Consider the following 22,917-nt stretch of genomic DNA (forward strand, 5'->3'; position numbering starts at 1 on the left):
ATTATACACTGTAAGTGACAAATAGATTCAGAGGATTAGATCTGATAGAGTGCCTGATGAACTATGGACAGAGGTTCGTGACATTGTACAGGAGGCAGGGATCAAGGCCATCCCCAAGAAAAAGAAGTGCAAAAAGGCAAAATGGTTGTCTGAGGAGGCCTTACAAATAGCTGAGAAAAGAAGAGAAGCTAAAGGCAAAGGAGAAAAGGAAAGATATACCCATTTGAATGCAGAATTCCAAAGAAAGCAAGGAGAGATAAGAAAGCCTTCCTCAGCTATCAATGCAAAATAGAGGAAAACAATAGAATGGAAAAGACTAGAGAGCTCTTCAAGAAACTTAGAGATATCAAGGGAACATTTCAAGCAAAGATGGGCACAGTAAAGGACAGAAATGGTATGGACCTAACAGAAACAGAAGATATTAAGAAGAGGTGGCAAGAATGCACAGAAGAACTATACAAAAAAGATCTACATGACCCAGATAACCACAATGGTGTGATCACTCACCTAGAGTCAGACATCCTGGAATTCGAAGTCAAGTTGGCCTTAGGAAGCACCACTAAGAACAAGCTGGTGGAGGTGGTAGAATTCCAGCTGAGCTATTTCAAATCCTAAAAGATGACACTGTGAAAGTGCTGCACTCAATATGCCAGCAAATATGGAAAACTCAGCAGTGGCCACAAGACTGGAAAAGGTCAGTTTTCATTCCAATCCCAAAGAAAGGCAATGCCAAAGAATGTTCAAACTACCACACAATTGCACTCATCTCACACACTAGCGAAGTAATGCTCAAAATTCTCCAAGCCAGGCTTCAACAGCACATGAACTATGAACTTCCAGATGTTCAAGCTGGATTTAGAAAAGGCAGAGGAACCAGAGATCAAATTGCCAACATTTGTTGGATCATAAAAAATGCAAGAGATCCAGAAAAACATCTACTTCTGCTTTATTGACTATGCCAAACCCTTTGACTGTGTGGATCACAAAAAACTGTGGGAAATTTTTCCAAAGATGGGAATACCAGACCACCTGGCCTGCCTCCTGAGAAAACCTGTATGCAGGTCAAGAAACAACAGTTAGAACTGGACATGAAACAACAGACTGGTTCCAAATAGGAAAAGGAGTACATCAAGGCTGTATATTTTCACCCGGCTTATTTAACTTCTATGCAGAGTACATCATGCAAAATGCTGGGCTAGATGAAGCACAAGCTGGAATCAAGATTGCCAGGAGAAATATCAATAACCTCAGATATGCAGATGACACCACCTCTATGGCAGAAAGCGAAGAGGAACTGAAGAGCCTCTTGATGAAAGTGAAAGAGGAGAGTGAAAAGTTGGCTTAAAACTCAACATTTGGAAAACTAAGATCATAGAATCCGGTCCCATCACTCCTGGCAAATATCTGGGGAAACAGTGGAAACAGTGAGAAACTCCAAAATCACTGCAGATGGTGACTGCAGCCATGAAATTAAAAGACGCTTGCTCCTTGGAAGAAAAGCTATCACCAACCTAGACAGCATATTGAAAAGCAGAGACATTACTTTGCCAACAAAGGTCTGTCTAGTCAAAGCTATGGTTTTTCTAGTAGTCAATTATGGATGTGAGAGTTGGACCATAAAGGAAGCTCAGCACTTAAGAATTGAGGCTTTTGAACTGTGGTGTTGGAGAAGACTTTTGAGAGTCTCTTGGACTGCAAGGAGATCCAAACAGTCCATCCTAAAGGAAATCAGTCCTGAATATTCATTGGAAGGACTGATGCTGAAGCTCAATCTCCAATATTTGTCCACCTGATGCAAAGAACTAACTCCTTGGAAAAGACCCTGATGCTGGGAAAGATTGAAGGCAGGAGAAGAAGGGGACGACAGAGGATGATATGGTTGATGGCATCACTGACTCGATGGACATGAGTTTGAGCAAGCTCCGGGAGTTAGTAATGGACAGGAAAGCCTGGCATGCTGCAGTCCATGGGGTCGCAAAGAGTCAGACACGACTGGGCACCTGAACTGGACTGTAGGATCTTCTTGCAGTTGAAGTTGAGTTTTGCTTTGTTTGCAAAAGCATCAGAGTAACACTATAATTTCCTGTAAATGACAAAAGACTTAAAATGGCATGGTTAAAGATCTGAGTCATTATAATGCAATTGAAGAGGAAATTTGGTTATTTCTGTGACACATAAAATTTTAAAATAATAACTAGAGTTATGACTAATAACATTGTACAAGGACATATCTGAATTTTAAAAATTTTATAAATTTCTAGAGCACTTATAATAACATTTCCCCATATAATATAACCTAAGAACATTTAGCAGAGACATTACTTTGCCAACAAAGGTCCGTCTAGTCAAGGCTATGGTTTTTCCTGTGGTCATGTATGGATGTGAGAGTTGGACTGTGAAGAAAGCTGAGTGCCGAAGAATTGATGCTTTTGAACTACGGTGTTGGAGAAGACTCTTGAGAGTCCCTTGGACTGCAAGGAGGTCCAACCAGTCCATTCTAAAGGAGATCAGCCCTGGGATTTCTTTGGAAGGAATGATGCTGAAGCTGAAACTCCAGTACTTTGGCCACCTCATGCGAAGAGTTGACTCATTGGAAAAGACTCTGATGCTGGGAGGGATTGGGGGCAGGAGGAGAAGGGGACGACAGAGGATGAGATGGCTGGATGGCATCACTAACTCGATGGACGTGAGTCTGGGTGAACTCCAGGAGTTGGTGATGGACAGGGAGGCCTGGCGTGCTGCGATTCATGGGGTCGCAAAGAATTGGACACGACTGAGCGACTGAATTGAACTGAACTGAAGAACATTTATCTCACTTATTTGACAATGCTTCCCATGAAATTTAGCCTACTCAATAAGCCTAATTATTTTCATATCTGTCTTTTATTAGAAGAGAAAGTGAATATTTTGCTGTATTCCAGGGGCTTTTGGAAAGCCCCCAAATTATTTCCAGGTCAATAAGATTTCATTTGAATTTGATTTGAGGGAAGTTCGTCAAAAATTTCAAAAGATTTTAAAACACTTTTTCAAGCAGGGTCACAGGTCACTGTGACGCTATAGTTAGTTATCTATTTAATCAAAATGACAAAGACTTCACAGGCAAATACAGAAAGTTAGATAGTTAGCTCTTATAAATATTGAACAATCTCAGTTTTTTTCCTAAATAGTCAAAGATCTGATGAAGATAAAAGATTGAATTTTTATTTTTATAGACAGATGGCATTAATGACAAAGAAAATCTTTGTTTACCACTGCTTATTAAAAGCAAAAGGAGAAGGGGGCAGCAGAGCATGAGATGGTTAGATAGCATCACTGACTCAGTGGACATGAATTTGAGCAAACTCTGGGAGATAATGGAGGACAGAGGAGACTGGTGTGCTGCAGTCCATGGGGTCACAGAGAGTCAGACATGACTTAGCAACTAGACAACAACAACATAGGTAGGCAGTGTACCTTTGATGCTGAAATTCATTCACATGATTAACTTTATTCCAATCTTAGCCAGGTTGATCACACATACAATTTTTTCCCCAAGATCCCTTCTTCAGAAAATTTCTACAAATTTCTATGTCCAGTTTAGTCTGTCCCTTGATCTCTTTTCTATTTTGAAATAATCAACTGTCGGACAAAAATTGCTTTTATTTCGCCAACAAAAATGCACCTCCATACCTCATGCCTTTTCTTACCCAAAAATACATTTTCATTTCCTTGCACACATCATTTCCCTTATTATCTCTGGCACCCTTAATCATATTAACCATATACTGATTAAAAACCTTAATTTCTAGTGGAAATAAAGAAATAAACAATTGTGAACTACATTAGGATTTTGGAGTGTAAAGAATTTATAAATACCTTTTATAATTTCTAGACATATGTGCCCTTTTAAGTAGTGCAATCTTTCAGTGTGAAATGAGATCTGGTGACTAAAAAACTGAAATTCATCTTTAGTCTCTCTGTATTAGGAAGTCAGAAGTAGATGAAACAATGTATTAATATTTTATTGTTTTATCTTATTCAGAAATGATCTAGATATTTAATGAATTTCCGTCATTTAATTTGAGATAGCAAAACCCTAAGGGTTTAATTTCCCAAAAAGATTTGGGAAACTATTTAACCATCATAAAACAATCATGTTTTGAAAGTTTACCTAAAAGAGTTTATCTCATTTGCATCTCTTTAATACATTTGTCTTTAATAATCACACTTAGATTACCCCTGAAGGTTTTATGAGACATTAAAGCAGTTAACTCTTTTATTTTTCTTGTTGACAAATTTTATAACAGAGATAGCATGAACTTATTTGACTTTTAGTAAACCTAGATAGAATAAAAGTATTACACTGAATGCTGACAACTCTAAAGATATACCTGTTTTAATTAAACCAGTAATTTTAAATTTGCTTTTATTGACTAAAGATGAATCTTAGATCACATGAACTTGAGAAACATTTGAGTTAATTCCTATTATATTTAGAAATAATTTATATAAGTGCTTACTTTAAACTAAGTAAATAGAGCTTTTTTACAAATTGATTATGGTATTGCCATCTAGAGGTATAAAAATACCCTATCTATAATGTACATGAAAGTTAAGTCACTCAGTCGTGTCCAACTCTTTGCAACCCCACAGACTGTAGCCTGCCAAGCTCCTCTGTCCATGGGATTTTCCAGGCAATAGTACTAGAGTGGATTGCCCTTTCCTTCTCCAGGCAATCTTCCTGACCCAGGGATCAAACCCAGGTCTCCCGCAATGTAGACAGACGCTTTACCATCTGAGCCACCAGGGAAGTCCTCAGTTGTTGTTTAGTGGTTAAGTCATGTCCAATTCTCTTGTGACTGCATGGACTATAGCCTGCCAAGCTCCTCTTCCATGGGATTTCCTAGACAAGAATACTGGAGCTTGTTGCCATTTCCTTCTCCCAGGGATCTTCCAGACCCAGGAATTGAACCTGCATCTCCTGAATTGGCAGGTGGATTCTTTACCACTGAGCCACCAGGGAGGCTCCATAATGTAAATACCAGGGAGAATATCCCCACTGGTCAAAAAGTCAAGCTCTCAGGACACAGAACAAATGACACAATAGACGAGGCAAAAAACAGGTTACCATCTTTAGGAGGAAAAGGATCAATAAAGCCAAGAATACTCTGCTGAATTTACCAGAGTTTCTAAAAAACTAACTCCACAAATATTTTCTCTTGCTAAGCTAATTTTATAAAAGAGAAAAAGAACTCTTGCTACTGCTGCTAAGTCGCTTCAGTCGTGTCCGACTCTGTGTGACCCTATAGATGGCAGGCCATCAGGCTCCGCTGTCCCTGGGATTCTCCAGGCAAGAACACTGGAGTGGGTTGCCATTTTCTTCTCCAATGCATGAAAGTGAAAAGTGAAAGTGAAGTCGCTCAGTCGTGTCCGACTCTTAGGGACCCCATGGACTGCAGCCTACCAGGCTCCTCCGTCCATGGGACTTTCCAGGCAAGAGTACTGGAGTGGGGTGCCATCGCCTTCTCCGAAAGAACTCTTACCACTCTCATTTCCAACAGACCCACAGGCAGAGATCTGGGAGACCAAATGACATGGTATGAACTCTTACCTTTGGCCAGTTTTGGTCAATTATTGAAGAAACTCTTAGCTACAGTATCCTTGGACTTAGTAGTGTCCAGCTAGTCAAGTTGAATCCTGCCTGCTACACTGACTATCAGGGAGGAAGAATTTTCTTCTGTACCTATATAAGTTCTTTTATCTGAGTTAAACTGACATGAGACAGATCAATAGGAGAAAATTTAAGCAAAAGTTTAATGACATGAATGGGCTTCCCTGGTGGCTAGAAGGTAAAGAATCTGCCTGCAATGCAGGAGATATGGGTTCGATCCCTGAGTCAGGAAGATCCCCTGGAGAAGGGAATGGCTACCCACTCCAGTATTCTTGCCTGGAGAATTCCATGAACGGAGGAGCCTGGGGGACTATAGTCCTTTGGGGTCACAAAGAATCGGACACAACTGAGCAACTAACACTTTCACTTTTTTTCACTTCATGCATCAGAGAAACCCAGAAGAACTGAGTAACTCACCAAAATGATTGAAATCCTCACTTAAATACCATCTTCAGCTAAAGATAAACAAGAATATTGGGGGTAGTGGTTTGGAACCTAAAAGAATATGAAGGCAATTCATGTGGAATTGGAAAGGCAAATGTTTGCTGGGCCAGGCAGAGACCATGGGGCACAGAGTGGGCTCTGATCTCTAGGCCCTGCTAGGTTCCCTTCACCACACCTGGCCCTTGTTCTTTGCAGACGTCTCTGCTGGTAGCTCTATTCTGGGAATAGACCCTTTACTGAAATTATTGGGTTACCCAAAAAGTTTGTTCAAGTTTGTCCATAAGATGGCACAGAACACCTGAACAAACTTTTTGGCCACCCCAGTATTTGTGGCAACTAAGCTGGAGGAAACAAGAAAAACTTCCTGAGTTTCTTTTTCTTTAAAATAATCAGACTAAGTTAATCGTCATACCAAAGAGACACTTTTTGGGGTAGCAAAATTTGCTCCCCTATACCACTCTGGGAGAGTTAACTAGAAGTCCCTAGAGCAATGCTTTACAATCTTCTGCTGTTGTTGTTATCACAATCTTTACAGTTCTTAGGAATCACCTAGGAAGTTTGTTTAAAAGTGATTCTTCATGTTCTTATTATTTCCTTAGTCTAAGGTGAACTCAAGATTTGAATTTTGAATAGGTTTCTTATTGGTGCTAATGCTGCTGGTCTGTGGATTGCATTTGGCATGCCAAGGTCTTTGCCTAGACATTAGGTCCTCTAACAAACTTGGTAGAATCTAATAGGTGAAAAGCAGCTAACTCTCTTGAGTTCACTGTTTCCATGACAGAGGAATGAAAAAGGGGTAGAGCCAGTCAGTGGGATGAATTCTAATTGCCCCATTCTTTTTATATGATCAACACCTTTGAACCTAGTTGAACATTGGTACATTGCCCTCACATCCCCTCTTAATGAGGTTGCTTGCCTCATGTATTCAATGAAATTGTGCTTTATAGAACACATTTGCTACTCAGGGCAATATCTGAGAGAACACTCTTCAACTATTAAATAATTACCCTCTTACAGGAAGAGGGCCTTCATTCTTGGACACAGTTCCTACATATCCCTTTTGAAAATGGAAATCCACTTAAGATTGTCTCAACAACCTATATATGGGTATATACATGTATTTCAGCCTATGCAAATAGGCTATATACAGAGTTCAGTCTGTGAAAATAGCAATTACCAAGGAGAAACAAGCCCTATGATGGGCAGTAAATACTGCTGATTTCCTGTTTTAAACACTTGCATTCAGCTGAATCTCAACTTTGTGTTGTAAGGAAGGGCAGACAGTATGAAAACTGAACCTCCACGGTCAATGATATGATTACAAAACAGGCAAAGAAGAAATAACCCAGTAACAGAATCTGGATAAACAGGCCTGCATGTTTGGAAGTTCAAATCGTTTTTTATAGGCATCTGTCTAGCATCTAAAGAGGTTATAAAAACACAGACCTACAGTGAGAGCAGAGGGAATCCACTGGAACTGGGATCTTTGTCTTGGAAAGCAACACATAAGCAGTTTCAACAATATTAATTCAGTTTAAGATATTTGCAAGAAGCCACAGATAACATGAGGCACACACATTGCCCAATTTCACATATGTGATCGGAGATCGCAAACAGAATACCATCTCTGTGACCACTACCCACTGACACACCACTCCCTTCACTTCTCAGAACTACCTTCATGTTCTCATCATTTCTAGGTCAAAACAACCTAGTAACTGACAATTTCTCATATCCTGCTCAAAATCTCACTTCACCACTAAAAATAATTCATATATTCATATAACGCTATTGCATGAGAAAGCAATAAATCATTCCCATTCACTAAATATGTACTAAGTGCCAGCTCTGGGCAAGGCACTGGGTTAGTTGTCCTTAGTAGTTGAGTCACTGCTGCAGAAAGAAGGTCAATCACCATCCTGGGCATTAAAACAGCATTGTTGGGGAAAGGGAGATGGCTGTACCTTTTTATGGCTGTGAATTCTTGTGCTCAGTTGAGAAATGGCACAACTGGGTCAAAAATGCAAGGTATAACTTTTAATAAGCAGTTCCCTGTATATCGAACTTTGACAACCAGGTCAGTAAAGTGAGAAATTAGACTTGACACATTAAAAAATGCTAACTGTTCTCTAAGGTCATATAGTAGGAAAAAAATGTGTTGATTTCCAATAAATTACCATGGTAACTTGTATTAGATTTTAGTGTTGAGAATTGCATTTGCCATCTGTAAGAAATATGTTAGCTATTTGTCTCTACTTTTAGGGCACATATGCTATTCTTAGCATGTGTTCTGTGAGGAATGATATATCCGGAGGTTGATTTCTCTAAATTACAATTGGACATTTAAATACTATTAAAATAGATTTTGTTTGTACTTGACCAAAAGAAATCCAGTGGTATACTTAATAAAATACAAAATGGTCATTTTAAAGATCACCCAAAAGTCATTACGATGAATTAGAGTTTGATATGAATGAAGATTGACTGAAAAATTGTGAACTGTGATGGAAAAACAGTTACTTGAGAGTGTTTTGTTTTTGACTCTTGTGTGTGAGCTAGAGCAAGTCTCTTTAAGTCATTGTTCTTCATTTTTATCATTTACCATTTCCAGATAATGACTCACAACTGCTCGGGTGCATTTCTAATTCTCCCCAAGTGAACAAGTGTGTCTATATTATCTAAATATATCACTATTGAAAGTAGCTAAAAGGAATACATTAAAGATGTCACAACAAAATTCCATACTGGCTGTCCTCCTGGGCAAACTAATGTCAGTGGCAACTCAATAGTACCATAAAAGTTGACAATATTAGAATATATTTTCAACTTGCCATGTGGCATTCGGGATCTTCCTCCTTCAACCAGAGATCAAACCCACACCTCCTGCAGCGGAAGTACAGAGTCTTAACCACTGGACCACCAGGGAAGTCCCTCAAGTTTTAACTATTTACAAACCAGGTTAGTTTGCTTTTCAGTAAAACAATGCAACTTGTTTTTAAATGTAACTTGAAATCCATATTTTCTCTAAAATTGGATTGTTTTAATCTACTTTTTCAAGGAATATTTGTAAACTGTTGCAAAAAAATGATTATTTTGTATACAGAGAAAAGCTCCATGGTAGAGTTAAATAATTCCTGCTTGACTTGCCTTCCTGAATCAAGCATCTATAAATAATGATTGGGTAGATAGGCGAATGAAAAATTAATTAGGATAAAGAGTTTACCATGAGGACCCTCGGCAAAACACAGATTATAAACCACCGTGGACAACTCTATTCCAAAAGTGTCCAGAGTAAAAGGCAAAATATAAGCTTTTTTGAAGTATTAGCATTTAAAGCTATAGGTCACTTGCCTCTGTTAAGTTCACTCGACATCTAACACATTAGAAAGAGATTCATTAAACAATTGTAACTGGAGTAGTAATAGTGGTTATCCCAGGGTGGTCTGATTCCATGTGACCTTTAATTTCTTTTTCTTATTTGTTATATGATTTTCAAAATTTTTACAATAAGCATATTTTATAGTCAGGAAAAAAGGTGAGAAAAAAACCTATTGCTACAGTCTGGAGTATTCAAAATGCTTATGGGAAACCTACCATTAATCTGTTTTCTATAATATCAAATTATTTCCACATTTTGGAAGTATATTAAAGTCTGTTTCCTTGAATGTACTCTTGCTTCTCATTTGTATCTGTCTATATTAGAAAACATTGCATACTGGGGGACACTGACTTCTGCATTTTCTCAAACCGCTGCTAATTTTCATACACCAAAAACCAGTACATAGAGTGAGACAATAAGATAATGCCTTAGTCTGTGTGAAGCAGGGCAGTGTTATTGCTGTTTTGGTAAAAGAGAATTCATTATGGAAGATGGGCTCTTCATATATCCGGACAACACAGGCCAGTAAAAGATATAAGAAACGCACCTTATGCTCAACTTTGTCGTAGCTTAAGGAACCTTAGGAGGAATCAAGGAATGGTAGGTCCTGCTATTGGTAGTTCCCAAGGCATGTCTATTCCTTCATAGAGTGTTGATGGGAGGAAAAAAAATACTTAAATGTTGATAAATTCTTGATTAGTATCTATTTCCAAAATGAGAAAGGGAAAGCAAACTTACCACTATTTTCTTCAGCATTTTTATGTTTTCAGAAAACAGAGTGGTCAAAAAAGATTCAACATGGATAAGAAATGGATTTTTCTGTTACTTCCATTGAGGGAAATGACCCAGCATGTGGTTTGATTATTATTTTTACCTTAATAGTCTCTAGCTCTGTTGAATCACCAAGATTTTGAATGAAACTTGTCTTGTGAGAGAGACAGCTTTTGCCAAACACATTTTATTGTAATGCTCTCAATAATTAAGAAATATGTTAAAAATCCTAAGAAAGAAATCCTAAAGGGAAAAAGTTGTAATAACAACATAGAATTCTGAAGTTTATCAAAACATCCCATTTTGTCTATTGCAGTGCAGTTCGTTTCTACATGTGTAATATATTTTATAAATCTATTCTTAACAACTCAATATACTGAATATACTGCAAATCATCATACAGGTTTTTTTTTCAGAAGTGTTCGGTGTTTCTGTCAAAAACATGGTTCCTTCTATTGGTTATCTAAGCAGTCCAGATGTTCTGGGTTCTTTGGCCAGAGGCAATCCCAGTGGAAGACCAAATTCTTCTAAATATGACAGTATATCCTCTGGTGGAGGGTTGCGTCCAGGATAAACACTGTAGCCCTTAACACAAAGGAGTTAAATGGCAACACCACCTTCACTCTGACAGTTTTCTCTCCAGAGATGTTTTGTAACACTCCATCTGTGACTGTCTATTTGTATGACATGTTGAAAGGAAATGCATAGTAGAGATAAAGTGAATACTTTTTCTTCTCAGAGATTTTCTTTTAGGCATCAGTGAAGTTTGACACCTTGATGTACAATGGCTATGTCTTTTCTAAGCTGGTCACCTGAGGCCCATTTTGTTGTTCAATATAGCAGAATCTTCTTTTGTCTGGTTTCTCCCCATCACGCTAAGTCCTACACAATCTAAAGTGAAGGGGGCCCCATCGAATATTTGGTATGTTTCTGTGTGTGCAAATACATGGTAGTCTGTGCACAGCCCACCTTATGGTCTCTGGATTTTGACCTGTTTCAAACAGTGCTTTTAGAATCCAAAGGGGAAATGTTTTCAGCAATAAAGCTCTGTCTGTTAGTAAGACCACATGGTACATTTTGAAAATATATGTCAATTTTCCACTGGGGAGAATCTTTGCCCTATTTTTCTGACCTAATTTTAAGAAACCTGACTTTTTGACACCATGAATCCTTCAAACAAATATTTATTTTCAAGGTACATGCTAGTTGCTTGGAAAAGGAAAAAAAAAAGATAAACGATATGTACCAGCTGAGAAATCAGAGCATAAATTTGCTTACCATCACTCATCATACCATATACTTGCTTTCCCTGTTCTTCACACTCAACCTTGCCAAACTCGTTTGCAGCCTCTGTCCAGCAGTGTGCCATACAGCATCTGATCTCTGTCTCTAAAATCCCACAACAGAAACACAACATGCATACACAAAGCACCCTGAGTGAGATGCTCATCTGGTCCTTGATTATTATTCTTACAGTAGAGCATTTCTTACCCCTATATAAAAGGCCTAGCAGAGTGACACTTAGGTGCACAATAAAGACTAGCTTTTTAATTTTTTTCATTTTTTTAAAGATATTTCCTTGCATGCCTGACTGCAACTACACATCAGTTCCTTCAAGGCAAGGAGTATATTCCATCCATCATTTGATCACTAGAACTCAACACACTATACCTGGTACATTTAAAGCACTTAAAGAACAAAAAGAAAGTGAATGAGGGAGTGAGTGAAAAGACAAAAATGAGTAATAAATAATATAATAATATCAAAGATGTAAAACAATACAAGATTGATTCCTAAATGCCAAGTGAAAACAAACTCTCCTAGTTCCTTAATTCTACAAAGACTATGTATGTTATCATCGGGTTTATAGATGGAAGAATTGTTTTAAATCTGTACTATGAAGTTAACCATTTTTTTTATAAAATGAAGTTTTATCAAGTTAATAGACTGTGTATTAATAATTATGCATCAGTTGCTTGAACCTCATGACACATTGTCTGGAAAAATGGCTCACAGAGATATTATTCTAATTTTAGAGTGGAATACAAAAAAAACATAACTTTTCATTAGAAAATTGTACTTTTTTTTAGTCATTCAGTCATCCACTTATTCAACAAATATTCACAGAGTTTCTTCTATGTGTCAGGTAGATTTCAAGGCACTTGAGATAGTATCAGTAAAAAAAAAATATGGACAAAATAGACAAAGAAAACCTTTCCCTGATGGAATTTAAATTCCAATGGGAGGAGATAGACAATAGATAATAAATATAGTAATTAGAAAATTAAATATTATATCCTATAATGATAAATGCTATAGTGAAAGTCTTTTAGTTTGAAAAAAGAAACCTGCCGACATTCCAGAAGAGATGTAAGAATAATACAATAAACTTCCATATAGCCTCTTCAACTAGATTCACCTATTATTAACATTTTGCCACACTTGCCTTATATCTCTTCATCTTGACAGATTAGATAAGATAAATCTACAGAATGTATATAAACACATATTTCTGAATCACATGATAGTAAATTGCAGACACCATGACTAAATTATTCAATGTGAATCTTCTAAAAACAAGGAAATTTTCTTACAACATCAGAGTATATTTATCAAATCTAGGAAAATTGAAAATTGATAGACTGCTATTATCTAATATATAGTCTATATTCACATTTCAAAGGGTATTCCCATAATATTCTTGTACCACTTTTTCTATCCAGAATTATGCAGCTCATTTAGTTGTCAAGTCTTTTTAGTCTCTTTTAATCTGGGATTGTTCCTCAACTTTTATTTGCCTTTTATGCCTTTGACTTTTTCGAAGAATAGAAACCAGATTTTATTTCTTATACTGTGTCCCTCAGTTTGAGTTTGTAATTTCCTCCTTGGGAAGATATTTTCTTACATGTGGCTGGAATACTGCATAAATGTTGTTATGCCTTCTTAATGCATTACGTCAGGAGGTACACGGTGTCATGTCCCATTAGTGGTGATGCTCATTTGGGTCACTTCCTTAAGATGGTGTCTGTTTCTCCCTTAATCATTAGTAAATAATCAGTAAGGAGGTGCTTTAAGATAGTATGAATGTTCTACCTCATCAGACTTTTATCCATTAACTTTAGGCTTTGTTGATAATTCTTTCCTGAGTCATTTATTATTAGGATGGTAGAAAGTGGTGATTTTCAGCTCTATTATTCCTTCTATATTTGCCAATTGGCATTCTGCTGTAAAGGAGAGCATTCTTTTTTATTAATTTGCTTATAATTAATATAAACTCATGGATTCATGTTTTACTTGATTTCTGTCATTACTCGTTGTAAACTGTCTTTTAATACATACCATTTATGAACATTCCCCTACTTCACAGAAAAAAAAAAATACAAAACTAAACTTAGCACCCTTCCTGTCTGGTTGGAGAAAGAAAAAGGACTTTCCAAGGGTAACTATATAAAAAACAATGCATTTCTCCTGTCTAGTCTTTCATTTAATTCTTCATTTTAATAGTTTATGAATGTATAACATTTCAGATCCAAGGGCTTGTGGGAGCTTAGTCTAACTAGGCCTTAATCATGGGTCTCTGCCAAGACCCTATTTGTATTCTCAATTGACACTAAAAGTTAATTTGATACTTTGGCTGAAAACCTCTTTCCAAAATGGCAAAATACACTACTTTGAAGGTCATCTTTTGCCCAAATGTTTGGCTGCACAGATCAAGTTGTTAAATTCAGAGACCATTTTCATTCAGTCTTATTACTATTACTATTATTATATCTATCCTTCTTTCTTCCAAAAAGCACTTTTTCAAGAGCTAAACTACTCTTTACATACCAGTTTATACCTTCTGAAAACATTTTCTTGCTATTATGTGAATAGCAATTCAGTTTCTTAATGTGTCGTCAAAAAAAATTATAACTGCTTCTAAATTGCATTGATGTATTGTAGAATTGAGTTGAATATCTTTGTAGGCTGAGTATAATTATCCTCCTGCCAGGAACAAATAAGTTATACTGCTTCAGAGAAATAAATATGCATATGAATTTATGTGGATGGATAAATCCTTATAAAGTTTAGCTCTTTATAACACAATGAGAGAAAAAGAAATGTACTTGGTGAGGCTAATGAATAAACTAAGATCATTATATTGTCTATCAGACATTTCCCCCACGAACTTACATTTTACTGCATATAAATCAGGGCAGAACATTTGAAAGGACTTTATATAGTGAACTATATAAGTCACCTAAAATCTTCAGCTATACTTTAAGCAAGATGATATGTATAAATAGAGAGAAGAAAATGGATACTCCAAGGGAAGAGTTCAAAATTATAAACTGTGATTTAACTCTGTTAACATCCTTACCTCTTCAAAGATACCTAGCAGAAAAAATTTGCAAAAATAACACCAGGTACAGGCCAATAAAAAAAAAAATAGGATTCCAGACTACACTAGGTAATTGCAGCAAGATTAGTGTAAACCAAATGCATTTATTATTTGCAATGTAATCCAATATACTAGCGGATGGCATGCGCTTTATTTTAATTAGCTGTTTCTTTTAAAGGGTTGCTTGGTCCAACTGTCTTGATAAGAAAAAATTGTAGTCATTGCTCAAAATGCTTGTAGCAAATCTAGTTTTAAATTGAAGCAATTTATTCCAAAAGCAGTCTACTACTGCAGCAATAATCGATGTGTTTTCCCTTAGCCCATACTTGAGCTTTCCATGGACTATTGTTAATTGCCTGTAACTAAATGACTGCTGGTGCCCTTAAACGTAACTCTTTGGCACTTGTTCATTTGTTGTGTTTAACCAAATGCCTGTTTCCCTTAGGTTTTGCCTAGCGATTTTGCTTTACAATTTACCGTATTCCATCTCAGTCCCTTAAAGGGGGCAGAGTCTATCATTTTAACAACATAACACAGAGGCTAAACAGAGTTTTAAAGGTTTGCATTTTCTTTTTCCATCCTCTGATGTTGAATTGTCCTGAAATGGAATCTTTTTATTTTTTAAATGCTGCCACTCCAGGCAGCTTGAACTTGAGCTGAAAAGTAGATCCCATTTCAAAAGGAAATGACATTTGCTAGGGCAACACCATTCACATTGTAATGTAAAGATAAAATACAGCAGTGGGTTCCCATCATTTCTTTTAACTGTAACAGAATTTAACCCCTAGTAATTTTGTCCTCACCTAATGTGTAAGCAATATTGGCTGGCACTCATATTAATGAATGTGTCCAGCTTAGAGCAAAAGAATGTGGAACTGAATCTAATATATCATTTTCTTTGGGAGAATTTACACATGCTATGTAAACCAACATAAAAAACCTAAATGGAAAATTTTTTAAGCTGCATACATTTATAGTACCTAAGCCATGTTTATTAGTCTTGCATAAAAATAATGTAGTCATTGAGGTAGCAGGCATTATTATATAAACTGGGGAAAAACATTTCTTTTCCAACTTGCAAGTTTGTTATAAGACACTGTGCTTCTCCGTGTAGTACTATAGTTTCTGAGGAAAATCTGAGATACTGTCATGATCTGAAGATAACTTGTTATTCAGTCACTAAGTTGTGTCCAACTCTTTGCAACCCCATGGACTGCAGCACACCAGGCTTCCCTGTCCTTCACTATCTCCTGGAGTTTGCTCAAATTCCTATGCATTGAGTCAGTGATGCTATCTAACCATCTCTCTGTCATCCCCTTCTCCTCTTGCCCTCAATCTTCCCCAGCATGAGGGTCTTTTCCAATGAGTCAGCTCTTTGCATCAGTTAGATAAAGTATTGGAGCTTCAGCTTCAGCATCAGTCCTTCCAATGAATATTCAGGGTTGATCTCCTTTAGGATTGACTGGTTTGATTCAAGATAAGTTAGCTTTTTGCAAACGCTGTTTCTTGGACTAATTTTTGGTATCTTTATTATTAAGTAAATGACTGCCATATGGCTCAGAAGATTTTGCTTGCTTTGTTGCTCATACTCTAGGCATATACAACTTTTCATGTTTGTATCTTAAAGGAGGGATTCATGAGACACAAGAGCATTTCTGTAATTGCTAAGCCTCACCTACCCTGCTCTCTTTTTCTCATTATATTTTAGACAGTATTATTGGTTAGCCTAGTAAGCAGTGTATTTAGTTAGTATATACAATTTTTGAGGGACTCATGACATCTACCAGTGGGAATAATTCAGATTTGGGCAACTACTTCCCTAAAAATAAGAAGAGCTTACTTTCTTAACATTTTTCTCTTACACATACTTAATTTTTAGGAGTTATAAAAAATGTGTGTAGAGACCACTGTTATAAATACTATCTGAGGGAAAAGAATTCTGCTTATTGAATTAATAAAATTACATTTCAGGCATAGTTTTTGATTGTTACATAAGCTATTCAGCGAGATGTGAGTATATAAGGCATGGTTCCAGAATCAAAGGATATGCTTAAGGGCACCATGGAATAGCCATTCCCTGCCTGGGCACTTGTCTACAGCAAAGCAGCTGTCTTGACTCCCTTCTTTCCTTTCAGCTTCTTCACCCATATCCCTTGGATTAGAATTTATAATGACTCTTTTTAAAAATATCAATATTTTAAAGAATTGAAGTGCAATTAACCTAAGGTAAAACATAAAAATTTTAAGTGTCTAGCTCAGTGAGTTTTGACAAATGTATATACTTGTATCTATACCTGAAAAAGATAGTTTTTGTTTTTTGTTTTTTAACCCCATAATGTTCCCTCTTTCCCCTTTCCAGTAAATCTTCCTGTCACTCATCCACAAAGCATCCATTTTGTGATCTTTATCACTAAGGTTTAATTTGGCCTGCTCTTGGACTTTATTTAAATATATATACTGAAGGTATTTCTTTGTGTCTGGCGTTCTTCAGCTAACATCATTTTGTGAAATTCACGAAGGCTGCATGTTATCAGCAGTTTATTCTTTGTACTGCTGAGTGTATTGTATCCTATTGACACACAATAGTTTGTTCATTATACCCTGTTAATGAGCATTTGGGTTGCTTCCAGTTGTGATTACTATGAATAAGACTACTCTGAACATCCTGTACAAGTCTTCTTGTAGACATTGGCTTATTTTTCCTTTGAGTAAGCACTCTTGCCTGGAAAATCCCATGGACTGAGGAGCCTGGTGGGCCGCAGTCCATGGGGTCGCTAAGAGTCGGAGAAGACTCAGCGACTTCACTTTCACTTTCATGCATTGGAGAAGGAAATGGCAACCCACTCCATTGTTCTTGCCTGAAGAATCCCAGGGACGGGGGAGCCTCGTAGGCTGCCGTCTATGGGGTCGCACAGAGTCGGACACAACTGAAGCAACTTAGCAGTAGCAGCAGTAAAAACTTAGGAGTAGATTCATATTTAGGGTAGATTCATATTTAACTTTATTAGCAACTACTCAAATTTTTCTAATATAGTAGTATCATTGGGCATTTCCAGTAACAGTGTTTGGGAGTAGAGGCTACACATTCTCCATTATTTTTTTTGATTTCTTTTCTCACACAACAAGTTTTAGAGTGATGAATTCCAAGTATGAAATGCATTATATTAGAAAAAAGAAGCAATATTAAAAGAAGCCATAGCCCAAATGCTTATCTCTCCCATTATATCCAGTATAATTGAAATCAGATTTTCTGGTATGCAAATTAGCCTATGGGCCTAAGTTAGAGTTTTATGCAGGTGTCTATGTGTGGTGGAGTTTAACTGATATCCTGAGAAAACAAGACCCAAAGTACCACACAGAATTATATACCCACTAATCCTTTCTGTTCACATAGTAGTAGGAAAATAGTATACTGAAGCATGTTTTGTATTTCATTCCTGGTACTTTTGTAGACTATCTTATATAGTCCCTCACAAGATTCAGCAGATAAAGCTGTCTGATATTTATAAATACAAACTATATAAATTTCCTTGAGATACTTCTTAGTAATTCACACTTCATGTTAACTTAGACTCTTAAAGGTTTAATAACTCACTTTATTTTTTCTTTCTTAAATTCATAAATTCCAATCACTTTTTGTAAGTTTTTCTTCTGCATCCTATTTAATTTTAATAAAAGCAGAAAGCTACACTTGATTAAACACTAGTTATATGTATCTTTTTATTCAACTGTTGAATTAGAAATTAATGACTAGATAAGAAGAAATATGGCTGAGGTTTTGTTTTGTTTTTTTTTTTCCTGTAATCATCACAGGATAAGTGACATCACATGCAAACATACACACAAATACAAAAATGTCCTTGTGAGAAAATTATGGCCATACTTTTCAGATTATTTATCACTGATACTGCATTGCACCCATGATGATTTCACCCCCTTAGTAAGATTTCAAGAGTGATCTTAGAAGCCAAGAGTAGTTGTCACTGCAAAACCATAGATTCTTTTAAAATTCTCAATCTAAGACTACATCGACTATTACAGAGTTAGATAACCCTTTGGTGAATTGTAAATTACAGAATTGAAAATACCATTACTTTAGGGCCATAATTTCAGGAATAGTTATCTTTAGTGGTAATTAAGGAAACTAGTACTTTTCAAGGTAGCTGTCAACTGCAAGGAACAATAACAACCCATCAGTAATATTTGGACTATGATGATCAAGGTCAAAATACATACACAGGCAGTTTAACTAGCATTTCACTAAAGTGGACTTCAAAATCTGTGCATTGTGGCCTAATGTTTAAATACCAGTATCATTGAATTTGTTACATTGTGCATGAGCTCTGAAGGAGAAAAAAGAAGTGAATGTTTTATCTCTAAAATTGTCTGATCATTTTTTATGTTGTATGGACATTTATAGGAATAAGAGCACTTGTATACAGAGGCAATAAAATTACTTGTAATCAGTGGCAAGAAAGTTACTCTGTTGGATAGAATGTCGTAACATACCAAGTCAAAGGGGAAAGAAAGGATAAGAAAAAAATATTTAGCTCTGTTCCTGCTGTTTAGTCGCTAAGTCCTGACTGACTCTTTTGTGACCCCATGGACTGTAGCCCACCAGGTTCCTCTGTCCATGGGATTTCCCAGGCAAGAACACTGGAGTGGGTTGCCATTTCCTTCTCCAGTGAATATTCCTGACCCCGGGACCAAACCAGCATCTCCTGCACTGGGCAGGCCAATTATTTACAACTGAGCCACCTGGGAAGCCCATTCAAGAGCTTAGTGAAAGGAAAATATGACCATATAGTCCAGTGTGACATCCACTAGGGAGCCTAGTTCTTAATCCCAAGTTAGCACTTAGCCTCCAAGACTGCGGTCAGCCATGTTGGCACCACTCTGTTGAGAAAGACAAGTGTTAGTGCTTCTGGCAGGAGCCAGCAGACAGTATTCATTAGGTGGTCCACTCAAACTATGCGACACTCCACACTGCCCTTCAGGAACTGTGCTGTTCACCCCTCATTTCTCCTCAGCCCCAACCTCCGGGTGATAGCTGAGGTGGGAAAGATTAAGATTCAGATTGGGTGAGTTCAGAAACCATCCTGGCTTAAAACTTCGTCTCCAGAGGAACCAGTATTTCTTTTATCAACTCCAGCATACCTTGCAGGATTCCCACAAGAACAGGTTTATGTGTAAGAGTCACTTTCACTCTAGCAAGCCCCAAATTATAGTTTCCAATCAGGTATTTACAAATCAGTCCAAATGCAACCTACCAATGTAGGTTCATTCTTACCATAAGCAATGTTGCTTAGCAACACAGTAACACATACCACCTTATCAGGTTACCAAGGAAACAGCTAGAAAGTTATCAAGAGGTTACATTCTACTGCAGAAAGGAAAGGGATTGTGTCAATCCATTACCCACATCTGATCTCATCCACAAAAGTGTGAAATCAAGTTGAATTTATGATTTTGTATGTGAATATAATTCCCTCTGGTAATTTTTTTTTTCTAGAGCTGATGTATACAGTTGAACTTGCTGGAGGGCTTGGTGCTATCCTTCTGTTGCTTGTTTGTTTGGTGACCATCTACAAATGTTACAAGATAGAAATCATGCTCTTCTACAGGAATCATTTTGGGGCTGAGGAGCTAGATGGAGGTAAGCTGAGTCCCTTCTTGTAATGTTCTTTCTATTCATATTTGTTTCCTGCTTTTGTTTTGTTGAAGGAAAGAAAAGTTACCTGAATAACCATTTGCAACATCTCTTAGAGTCTTTCAATGTTCAGTTTGTAAATTCATCTTTTATATGGAACGCTATGTGTGATGCTTTGGAGCCAATAGGTATTATCCTCTGAAAATTGGAAAGCAACACCTACCGTTTTTAGAATGGTGTTCCAAAGAGCACTTCTGAATTACAAACACTGACTACAGTGTTATCAGATTGTTCATTTCTCTCACCTTGTAATCAGTACTGAAAGTCCAGCTTTACTCCTGTATGGGTAAGGAGTGTCTCTTTTAATCATGCTCCACAGCTCAGTGGTTTGAAGTGAATCTTAATTTGTCTCTTGTTTAGCCTGATCAGTTATAATAAACAGTACTAAGTATTTTAAAATTCATCCAGCAGTCTTTCAACCCTGTTTATTTAGCTTTATTTGGACAGGCTAATTTTTATTCCAAGTGGGGACCCACAGAGAGGGAAGTGCACAAACACGTTGTTTTCATAATAATAAATCTAATACTTGTGCTCCAACTGGGTAAGTAAATATTGTTTTCATAGAATCATTATTATTATTTGCCTCTGGTCAGTCATAAATATGTTTACAATCTAAGAAGAATTTGGAGTCGTTAAAATTGAGCTTCATAAACTGCCCATTAGTGGACTAAAGTTTTGTTTTGTTTTTTTTCCTTTTTTGGTCATTTGAAAGTGATTCATATATAACATTAATTTGCAACATAGGAAGCATATGTGAAGTGACAATAAACAGTACATACGATTAGGATTTCTTGATCATTTTCATAATCTCTTTTTATTGACTATCCATTTTTCACTTACCATTACAAAGGAAAATGAAACAATTGCCCATGTTACCACATTTCCACAGGCCTCTGGAATAAGTCACAGGTAGAGTGTAGGCTGTCAGACTTGTGAAGAGGAGCAATTTATTCAGCATCCTTAACACTCCTCTCGGAGAAGGCAATGGCACCCCACTCCAGTACTCCTGCCTGGAAAATCCCATGGACGGAGGAGCCTGACAGGCTGCAGTCCATGGGGTCGCTATGAGTCAGATACGACTGAGCGACTTCACTTTCACTTTTCTCTTTCATGCATTGGAGAAGGAAATGGCAACCCACTCCAGTGTTCTTGCCTGGAGAATCCCAGGGACGGGAGAGCCTGGTGGGCGGCCGTCTATGGGGTCACACAGAGTCGGACACGACTGAAGCGACTTAGCAGCAGCAGCAGCAGCAACACTCCTCTCTGTAGCCTTCTCCCCTTTCCATTACAGTGAAATCTGTGCTACAGCAAGACTGCTTTTTTCTCATTTTAAAGTACTGATTAGCCTATTTATTCTTTGTTTCTAACTTTCTTGCCCATTCATACAGATTATTAAGTTTTTTGCTACTGCTTCAAAGAGATGTGAGAAAATTGCCAATGTCAGAGTAATTGTTGAATGAGAATCAAGCTGAGTACTAGGCCTTCTTAAAGTCATTTTTGGTAAACCTCAGAAAAACTCAGGTCAATAGTATAATCTCTCTTTTACTGATAAAGCAACTGAGGCTCCCAGAGTTAAAGAAGATGCCACTAGTATTATTGTAAGTGGCCAAGATGGGATTTGAATATAGGTCTATTTTCAAAGCATTTATTTGATTGAACACTGAGCCCTTGTTATTTTTAGCCTTTTAAAAATTTGATATGTTCAGCATAACTTCAAGACCTGCTGTTATTTGCACAATTAACACAGTAGAAGTTATTTGAAAAGATATTACCTAAACAAGTCTCATTTTATCTATTAACCTTATTTTGGACATAATTTTTGTTCTGAATGATATGAAGGATTTCACACAAATGATAAATTCCCGGTATAATTTTTTGTCACATTCTGAATGGTAGAAAATTCTAAAGAGTTTCAGTTCAGTGCAGTAGCTCAGTCATGTCCGCCTCTTTGTGAGCTCATGGTCTACGACATGCCAGGCTTCCCTGTCCATCAGCAACTTCCAGAGCTTACTGAAACTCATGTCCATAAAGTCCGTGATACCATTCAACCTACTCATCCTCTGTCATCCCCTTCTCCTCCCACATTCAATCTTTCCCACCATCAGGGTCTTTTCAAGTGAGTCAGTTCTTCACATCAGTTGGCCACAGAATTGGAGTTTCAGCTTCAACATCGGTCCTTCCAATGAATATTCAGGACTAATTTCCTTTAGGATGGACTGGATGAATCTCCTTGCTGCCCAAGGGACTCTCAAGAGTCTTCTCCAACACCACAGTTCAAAAGCATCAATTCCTTGGTGCTCAGGTTTCTTTATAGTCCAACTCTCACATCCATACATGACTACTGGAAAAACCATAGCTTTCACTAGACAGACCTTTGTTGGAAAAGTAATGTCTCTTCTTTTTAATATGCTGTCTAGGTTGGTCATAGCTTTTCTTCCAACGAGCAGCATAATTTAATTTCATGGCTGCAGTCACCATCTGCAGTGATTTTGGAGCCGCAAAAAATAGTCTCTCACTGTTTCCATTGTTCCCCATCTATTTGCCATGAAGTAATGGGACCGGATGCCATGATCTTTGTTTTT

At 37.1% G+C, this 22,917-nt stretch overlaps 1 protein-coding gene across 1 annotated transcript in view; it reads left to right on the forward strand.

The window, feature by feature from the left end:
- LOC129641131 (interleukin-1 receptor accessory protein-like 1) overlaps positions 1-22,917 on the forward strand; it is a 323,348-nt gene that overhangs the window by 279,371 nt on the left and 21,060 nt on the right. Inside the window, exon 5 of the mRNA XM_055565921.1 lies at positions 20,138-20,281. Coding sequence (XP_055421896.1) covers positions 20,138-20,281 — 144 coding nt within the window. The remainder of the gene's footprint in view (positions 1-20,137; positions 20,282-22,917) is intronic.

The sequence above is a fragment of the Bubalus kerabau genome, unplaced genomic scaffold (genome assembly GCF_029407905.1).
Source record: "Bubalus kerabau isolate K-KA32 ecotype Philippines breed swamp buffalo unplaced genomic scaffold, PCC_UOA_SB_1v2 scaffold_76, whole genome shotgun sequence".
Lineage (NCBI taxonomy): Eukaryota > Metazoa > Chordata > Mammalia > Artiodactyla > Bovidae > Bubalus > Bubalus kerabau.